This window comes from Chiloscyllium plagiosum, chromosome 11 (genome assembly GCF_004010195.1).
Source record: "Chiloscyllium plagiosum isolate BGI_BamShark_2017 chromosome 11, ASM401019v2, whole genome shotgun sequence".
In the NCBI taxonomy this organism is placed as follows: domain Eukaryota; kingdom Metazoa; phylum Chordata; class Chondrichthyes; order Orectolobiformes; family Hemiscylliidae; genus Chiloscyllium; species Chiloscyllium plagiosum.
Window position 1 is genome coordinate 36,415,030 of NC_057720.1, and position 9,469 is coordinate 36,424,498.

The 9,469-nt window shown below is 43.9% G+C and overlaps 1 protein-coding gene across 7 annotated transcripts in view; it reads left to right on the plus strand.

Moving 5' to 3' along the window:
• Positions 1 to 9,469, plus strand: part of zte38 (zebrafish testis-expressed 38) — a 63,031-nt gene that overhangs the window by 5,772 nt on the left and 47,790 nt on the right. For all 7 annotated transcript variants that reach the window (XM_043699093.1, XM_043699089.1, XM_043699087.1 and 4 more), the window contains exon 2: positions 5,673 to 5,765. In XM_043699093.1, the coding sequence (XP_043555028.1) occupies positions 5,718 to 5,765 (48 nt within the window). In that variant the 5' untranslated portion in view covers positions 5,673 to 5,717. The remainder of the gene's footprint in view (positions 1 to 5,672; positions 5,766 to 9,469) is intronic.

Below are 9,469 nucleotides of genomic sequence, written 5' to 3' on the forward strand. Positions count from 1 at the left end.
TCCCCTGCAACCGCAAGAAATGCAAAACTTGCACCCACACCTCCCCCCTTACTTCCCTCCAAGGCACCAAGGGATACTTCCATATCCGCCACAAATTCACATGCACCTCCACACACATCATTTACTGCATCCGCTGCACCCGATATGGCCTCCTCTATATTTGGGAGACAGGCCGCCTACTTGCAGAAAGTTCAGAGAACACCTCTGGGACACCCAGACCAACCACCCCGTGCTCAACACTTCAACTCTCCCTCCCACTCCACCAAGGACATGCAGGTCCTTGGACTCCTCCATCGCCAGACCATACCAACACGACGGCTGGAGGAAGGGCGCCTCATCTTCAGCCTAGGAACCCTCCAACCACAAGGGATGAACTCAGATTTCTCCAATTTCCTCATTTCCTTTCCCTCCACCTTGTCTCAGTCCCAACCCTCGAACTCAGCACCACCTTCATAGAACATAGAAGAATACAGCGCAGTACAGGCCCTTTGGCTCTCGATGTTGTGCCGATCCAAGCCCACCTAACCTACACTAGACCACTATCCTCCATATGCCTATCCAATGCCCGCTTAAATGCCCATAAAGAGGGAGAGTCCACCACTGCTACTGGCAGGGCATTCCATGAACTCACGATTCGCTAAGTAAAGAACCTACCCCTAACATCTGTCCTATGCCTCTTCCTAACCTGCAATCTTCTTCCTGACCTCTCCGCGCCCACCCCCACTCTGGCCTATCGCCCTCACCTTTACCTCCTTCCACCTATCGCATTTCCAACGCCCCTCCCCGAAGTCCCTCCTCCCTACCTTTTATCTTAGCCTGCTTGGCACACCTTCCTCATTCCTGAAGAAGGGCTCATGCCCGAAACGTTGATTCTCCTGCTCTTTGGATGCTGCCTGACCTGCTGCGCTTTTCCAACAACACATTTTCAGCTCTGATCTCCAGCATCTGCAGTCCTCACTTTCTCCTCATAGCTAATGACTTGCAGAAATTGGAGGCAGAGAGTGTCCGAGATAAGTCAGATGAATCAAACCCGTGCCAAAGAGCCAACCACAGAACACCGGCTTCAATCCCTAAGCATAGGGGCGTAGATGACCAGCTAAAACAAGCTGAGGAGCTCATGAGTGCAAGGAACAACCCGGACACTCTGGCCCTAGGGGTTGGACTGATGGAGAGTATTATCGACCTAATAATGAATGGTAGGGAGAGAGAGTAAATGGAATAAGCCTCGAGAAGGCCAGAGTAAAAAAGACAAAAAGACCGGCAATAATACCGGCACAAAGAAAAGATGGGCAACATGTAGAACTCTGTTCAGAGCAACGCAGCAGCTCTACAAAACCAACCGGCGCCAGCTAGCTCGAGAGATCATGGTGGTGCTGACCTCATCCGCTTGTCCTCTCGCACAAGAGGAACTGAAGGCATGTTTCAGAGAGAAACCTTCAGTACCAAATCATAAATCTAATATTAGTAAATATGCCCCATATACAGGGAACGTAGATGATGGATTCTCGATGAAACCCATAGAGGTGGAAGAGGTTGAGGCAACCATCAAGGGGATAGACGAGCACAGTACCGCTAGACCAGACAGCCTGAAACTGAGTGATGTAAGATCCATTCACGAGGAGGAGGAAACCCCTCCATCCCGACTCTTCTCCCTAAGGTTAAAATCGAGCATGATACTGGAATCACTAACAAAGAGTCAAACAGTCTTGATTCCTATGTGCAAGGATGAAGACATCAACAACTGGCAGCCAATAACCATTGGTCTGATGCTGCTACGGCTTTCACAAAAATAATGGCAAAACGCCTCAGTGAAACTGTTGAAATAAACAACAGACAAAAGGGGTTTCTAGCAGCCACACCCAGGTGCAATGAAAACATTGTCATCCTCGAGAACATAATTAAGGGAGCGAAGCATAACCGTGAGGACTTCGCAGTTGACTTTGTTGATCTGGCGAAAGTGTTTGTCTCAGTTGGGCACAAGCTACTATTAAAAATGTTGCAAAGAGCAAATCTTCCAAAAGCCTTTGTAGGCCTGATCAAGGATCTCTACACTAGCAATACAACTGTGGTAGAATGGAACGGTACTTATACCACTCCAATAAACATTGAGACGGGTGATCCAATGTTATTTAACATCACTCTGAATTCTTTGATATGCTCTCTGGAGAAGGCCGACTCGGGTCGCCATGCCCCTGGGTGGCAGAAGAGTCAACTGCTCGACTCTGGCCTTCTCAGATGACATAGCCCTTCTGAGTGACTGTCACATCGGTGTGGTGAGGAATCTGAAGCTGCTGCAGTCATACTGTGACCACACAGGCCTCCATATTAACATCGCAAAGTCAAAGGGTTTCCACTTTACTTTTAAGAGGAAGACCTTCCTGTATAATCACTTCACTAACTGGAGGCTGTGTAACAAATCTATAGTTTATATAACCCCAGGAGATACTGAGAAATACCTGGGTATTTGTATCAACCAGTGGGCAGGTGTGTTGGAAGGAGAATAGGAGGAGAGACCTGGGTGAAAAGAATACAGGCAGTATCTCTCCGACCGAGGCAACACCTAGAAATCCTAAAAACTCATACAATCCCCAGATTGTATTTTCATTTGATCCTGTCTGAAGCATCTCAAAGCACACTGATAAAGCTGGACCAAATCATACGGAACACCATGAAAGAATTCCTCCACCTTCCACCTCATACCACTGCTGGAATCCTGTGTGCCAGCAACAGGAATGTCAGTCTAAGCATGCCAAAACTGGAAGTGCAAATTCCATCTGCGATTGTCCACAAACGCGAGGCACTAGACATGTCTAAGGATGTTATCATATGGGCCTAGTTCCAGTATAGAGGAGAATGCAACAGACACTGTCGCAGGACTGCGAGAACTCAAAGTCCTCAAAGAATTCGAAGATTTCCTACCTGGCAGCCAAAGCAGCAGTGAAGGGGAAATGGACCCAATGACTCACATCCAGACAACTATGCCAGCACTATAGGAGGCAGACGCCAGACGACAGAAACCACCCAACAGGTATGCAGGATGGAGAGAAAGGGAATTCAAAGTGGAGAAGGCTTGAATGTCAAGAGGCAGGCACTCGGTATTTCAGAGATGACAAGATCTCAAACTCTTGGTTTGAGATGTCGACGGGTGAGGTAAAGTCTTGAAAAAGGCGCTCATGAGTGTTTCAAAAAGAGAACGAGACAACAGGTAATGGACAGGTAACAGAGCAAGACGACATGTAATAGACAAACAGGTAACAGAGAGAGAGAGAGAGAGAGACATGACAGGTCATAGATGGAGGACAGATCACAGAATGAGACAACAGGTAATAGACAGAAGACAGGTAACAGTGAGAGGACAGGTCGTAGACTGGGGGCACGGAATGAGTTCCACCGTTCTTAATTTAGTGGTGGGTCACTGGTGACCAATTAAGAGGTAACCTCTGGTGAAATTGCAAGATGTCCCCCAACCAGCAATTGAGAGCCCAGGAACCACTTTTCATCTTATTTGGCCCTATATTTCACTCAAGGCAGCATTGCAGATGGGTTTTTTTCACAAAGATGCTCACGCAGGTGCACCTAAAGTATATTTTCAATATTTTGAAGGTTCTGCATCAGAGATTTACATCCTAAAGTGATTATGGAGATTAAAAGGACTGCCAGTAACAATGATACATTCAAGTATCTATATGGACTTAAGTAAGGCTTTCGACAAGGTTCCCCATGGGAGACTGATTAGCAAGGTTAGATCTCACGGAATATAGGGAGAACTAGCCATTTGGATGCAGAACTGGCTCAAAGGTAGAAGACGGAGGGTGGTAGTAGAGGGTTGTTTTGCAGACTGGAGGCCTGTGAGTAGTGGAGTGCCACAAGGATCGGTGCTGGGTCTACTACTTTTCATCATTTATATAAATGATTTGGATGTGAGCATAAGAGATGTAGTTAGTAAGTTTGCAGATGACACCAAAATTGGAGGTGTAGTAGACAGTGAAGAAGGTTACCTCAGATTACAACAGGATCTTGATCAGATGGGCCAGTGGGCTGAGAAGTTGCAGATGGAGTTTAATTCAGATAAATGCGAGGTGCTGCATTTTGGGAAAGCAAATATTAGCAGGACTTATATACTTAATGGTAAGGTCCTGGACGAGTGTGTCTGAACAAAGAAACCTTGGTGTACAGCTTCATAGCTCTTTGAAAGTAGAGTCACAGGTAGATAGGATAGTGAAGAAGATGTTTGGTATGCTTTCCTTTATTGGTCAGAGTACTGAGTACAGGAGTTGGGAGGTCATGTTGCGGCTGTACAGGACATTGGTTAGGCCACTGTTGGAATATTGCATGCAATGCTGTAGTTCTGTTCGCCGAGCTGGAAGTTTTTGTTGCAAACGTTTCGTCCCCTGTCTAGGTGACATCCTCAGTGCTTGGGAGCCTCCTGTGAAGCGCTTCTGTGGTGTTTCCTGCTTCCAGCAGGGACAGGCCACTATAAATGCCAGAGGAAACACCACAGAAGCGCTTCACAGGAGGCTCCCAAGCACTGAGGATATCACCGAGACAGGGGACGAAACGTTTGCAACAAAAACTTCCAGCTCAGCGAACAGAACCACAGCAACGAGCACCCGAGCTACAAATCTTCTCACAAACTTTGAATTGCATGCAATTCTGGTCTTCTTCCTATTGTAAAGATATTGTGAAACTTGAAAGAGTTCAGAAAAGATTTACAAGGATGTTGCCAGAGTTGGAGGATTTGAGCTATAGGGAGAGGCTGAACAGGCTGGGGCTGTTTTCCCTAGAGCGTCGGAGACTGAGAGGTGACCTTATCGAGGTTTACAAAATTATGAGGGGCGTTGATAGGATAAATAGACAAAGTCTTTTCCCTGTGCTGGGGGAGTCCAGAATTAGAGGACATAGGTTTAGGGTGAGAGGGGAAAGATGTAAAAGAGACCTAAGGGGCAACGTTTTCATGCTGAGTTTGGTCTGTGAATGGAATGAGCTGCCAGAGGAAGTGTTGGAGGCTAGTACAATTGCTACATTTAAAAAGCATTTGGATGGGTATATGAATAGAAAGGGTTTGGAAGGATATGGCCCGGGTGCTGGCAGGTGGGTTGGGTATCTGGTCGGCATGGATGGGTTGGACCAAAGGGTCTGTTTCCATGCTGTACATGTCTATGACTCTAAGTAGACCATGCTCAGAATGCATTGTCTATTTCTGGTAGCCATGGCATAATTCAAGCTGTGGAACCAAATACACATTCTCGAGAATTAATGCTGCCTGATGCATTAACATTTTAAACAAGAATAATTTGTGTATTTGAATACATGTGATATTCAGTACAGCTTAGATATAAGATTTAGTCCAAAAGGATAGAACAGTGGAAACCGTCAGCAATTAATGACAAGTTACTTTCTTGGTTGAAAAGATTAAACTGAAGATGAAATGGGATTAGGAATGTTGTTGAGGTTAAACACCAACACAGACTGTTAAACCAAATGGTCTCTATCCATATTGTAATTTATACATAATTCAAAATACTTTATACTGTAAATACAACTTTAAAGTGTATAAATGATACAGCAGATCTCACTGTGCTCATGTTGGATCAGTTACTGTTCCAAGATTTTATGTTTCACATTTATTTTGAATTCTGTCTTTCAATCTATGCTATGTCTTTCTACCATAGGATTATACTTCATTGGAAACAACAGCAAACTCTTTTCCTGTTTCCATGGCAACAGCACAACAAATGCGGACCTCTGAGAAACAAGTATCTGGGGTAATTTTGTATTCAGACTAAACAAGTATTACTGCATAGTTTATTACTAGATATTCTAGACATTCAATTAAATTGTAAATTACATTGTGTATATCAGAAATAGTTTATTTCATTGCCATTTTAGTGGAAAGAAAACTGTTAATTTCTTATATTTAGGCATACATGTGTGCCTAATCCATCTGTCAATATAAATATATCTTATTTGTATGTACTTTTCTATCTGAAAATGTTTGGCATTTTACCTTTTTTTTCCACTTTAAATCAAACTGAAGCATAAAAATGAATTAACTGGATTCTTTTTGATTGTCTGCTATCTCTGTCAATCATTGCTAAGCTCCGCTCTCCTAATTTCACATTCAGTTAAAGGACTTCTGAAGAAGAGTCATATCCAACTCAAACGTGAATTCTGTTTCTATTTCAACATCCAGATTTGAGTATTTTCAGCCTTTTTTTCTTTAAGATTTTACAGTCCATTATTAAGGATGAGATCGTGGAGTACTTGGAAGTGCATGGTAAAATAGGGCAGAATCAACATGGCTTTGTCAAGGGTATGTCATGCATGACAAATATGTTAAAATTCTTTTGAGGAGTTAATGAGCAGGTCAGACAAAGGGGAGCTAGTGGACATGATATATTTGGACTTCCAGAACGCCTTTGACAAGGTGCAATACAAGAGGCTGCTTAATAAGATAATAGCCCAAAATATTAGGGGCAAAGTGCTGGCATGAATAGAGGATTGGCAGAATACAGAGAGTATGGATCAAGAAGTACTTTTCAGAGTGGCATTGGTAGCTAGAGGTCTGTGTTGGGACCAGAACTATTCATGTTATATGTTAACAATCTGGATGAAGGAATTAATAGCACGAACACAAAGTTTGCAGATGAGGCACAGGTGGTGTTGAAGCAGGGAGGCTGGAGAAGTATTGGACAAGCGAGGAGAGTGGGCAAAGAAGTGGCAGATGGAATTCAATGTAGGAAAGTGTGAGGTTATGTACTTTGGTAAGAAGAACAGAAGCATACTTTCTTCTAAACAAGGAAATGCTTTGGAAATCTGAAACACAAAGGGAAATGGGAGTCCTAATTCAAGGTTCTCTTAACATTAACATGTAAGTGCATTTGCCTTCCTAACTGCCAAATGAAATGTTAGCACTCGTTTTGAGAGGGTTAGGATGTACTGTTGAGGCTGTGTAAGGCTCTGATCAGATCACATTTGGAATATTGAGTGTTTACAGCCCCAATTCTTAAGAAGGATGTACTGGGAATGGAGGGAGTCCAGAGGAGGTTTACAAGAATAATCCCAGGGATGAAGGGCTTGTCGTTTGAGGAACAATCGAGGACTCTGGGTCTGTACTCAGTGGAGTTTAGAAGGCTGAGGGGGCATCTAACTGAAACTTACAGAATGCTGAGAGGCCAGGATAGAGTGGACATGGTGAAGATGTTTCCACTAGTAGGAAAGACTAGGGCAATAACTCAGAGTGAAGGAATTACCTTTTGGAACTGAGATGAGAAGGAATTTCTACAACCAGAGAGTCATTAATCTGTGAAACTCATTGTCATGGCAGGCTATGGAAGCCAAGTCATTGAGCATATTTAAGGTTCAGATAGGTTCTTAATTGTTTAGGGGATCAAAGGTTACTGGGAGAACGCAGAAGAATGGGGTTGAGAAATATATTAGCCATAATTGAAAGATGGAGCTGACTCGATGGGCTGAATGGCCTAATTCTGCTCATATGTCTTATGGTCTTGGTCATATGTTTCAGTTTTGCCATTGTGACTAACAAGTATGTGTTTCTTTGCTAAAACAAGTTCCTTTCCTGTGGTGGACATCAGCCTTTCACGGCTGATGCTACTCCATTTTGAATTTCCTGCAAATGTGCTGTTGACTAGTCTCTTTGAAAAAGCTATCCCTGTGGAACTTATTCAAATTATGAGGAGACATGCTCTTCATAAAACTTGGCATAATTGTGCCTTGTGATACTGACACAACTGAACACTTGAACTTGTACTATGTTACTACAACCCCATTTTCCTTGACTCTTAAAATAGCAAATAAGTTGAGCAATTATTTGTAGGGTAAGCTGTATAATGTAGAATATGTGTTCAAATAAAGGTGGTGCTGACTTCTGTTAAGACCTAATTCTTAATTTCAAAACAGTCTTGGTCATTGAGATCTTCAGTGTTTGGCAAGGAACTTTGCATAGTATAATTTCAATAGACAATAGGTGCAGGAGTAGGCCATTCTGCCCTTCGAGCCTGCACTACCATTCATTATGATCATGGCTGATCATCCTCAATCAGTATCCTGTTCCTGCCTTATCTCCATAATCCTTGATTCCACTAACCTTGAGAGCTCTATCCAACTCTTTCTTAAACGAATTCAGAGACTGGGCCTCCACTGCCTTCTGGGGCAGAGCATTCCACACACCCACCACTTTCTGGGTGAAGAAGTTTCTCTTCATCTCTGTCCTAAATGGCCTACCCTTTATTTTTAAGCTGTGTCCTCTGGTTTGGGACTCACCCATCAGCGGAAACATGTTTCCTGCCTCCAGAGTGTCCAATCCTTTAATAATCTTATACGTCTCAATCAAATCCCCTCTCAGCCTTCTAAACTCAAGGGTACATAAGCCCAGTCGCTCCAATCTTTCAACATAATTTAGTCCCGCCATTCCAGGAATTGACCTCGTGTTTTCTCCTGAGTTTTACACCACAGATTAAAAAGCATGCAACTTTTAATGTTTTTAAAATGTATTGATATTATTTCTATTATTATTATTACTATTATTGGTATAGATATGCAAAGAACAGAAATTCTACTGATAGCATTACACCATTACAAATGCTGTGGGGTGTAAATCCTGTTATGATTCCAAAAGGTTGAATATCTGTGCCAATAATAACACAATAGAACTGCCCAGACAGCAGAACATTTGGAATCTTTGAATGTCATGCCAGAATACTTACAAACTCAGTCAACAAGAACTGGATCAATTGGTAGATATTTTTAATCAATCTGTTCAGACATGTTATGACAGACTTCTAGAACAGCTAAGTCTTGAACCCAAGCTTTCTAGCTCAGAAGTAGGGACACTACCACTGTGCCACAAAATCCCGCAGGATCAATTTGTAAAAAGAAATGTTGGCCCTGAATCAAGTGGCAACTCGTGGCAGTTTACTGGTGCCCATCTGTGGCCGAGAACAGCAAACTACACCTGAGCCTTATGGTGATGTACCCAGCAGGATGTCTGGGGAAATCCGACCGTTACACCGCTGAGGCTAAACGCCAGCTCGCGGACACCACCTCCTACTGCCCCCTTGACCATGACGCCACCTCCCACCACCAAACCATCATCTCCCAGACCATCCATAACCTTATCACCTCAGGGGATCTCCCACAACCCCGCACTGCCCGTTTCTACCTCCTGCCCAAAATCCACAAACCTGACTGCCCTGGCCGACCCATTGTCTCAGCCTGCTCCTGCCCCACCGAACTCATCTCTGCATACCTTGACACGGTCCTGTCCCCCTTAGTCCAAGAACTCCCCACCTACTTGCGGGACACCACCCATGCCCTCCACCTCCTCCATGATTTTCGCTTCCCGGGTCCCCAACGCCTTATCTTCACCATGGACATCCAGTCCCTGTACACCTCCATCCCCCATCACAAAGGACCCAAAGCCCTCCGCTTCTTCCTTTCACGCCGTACC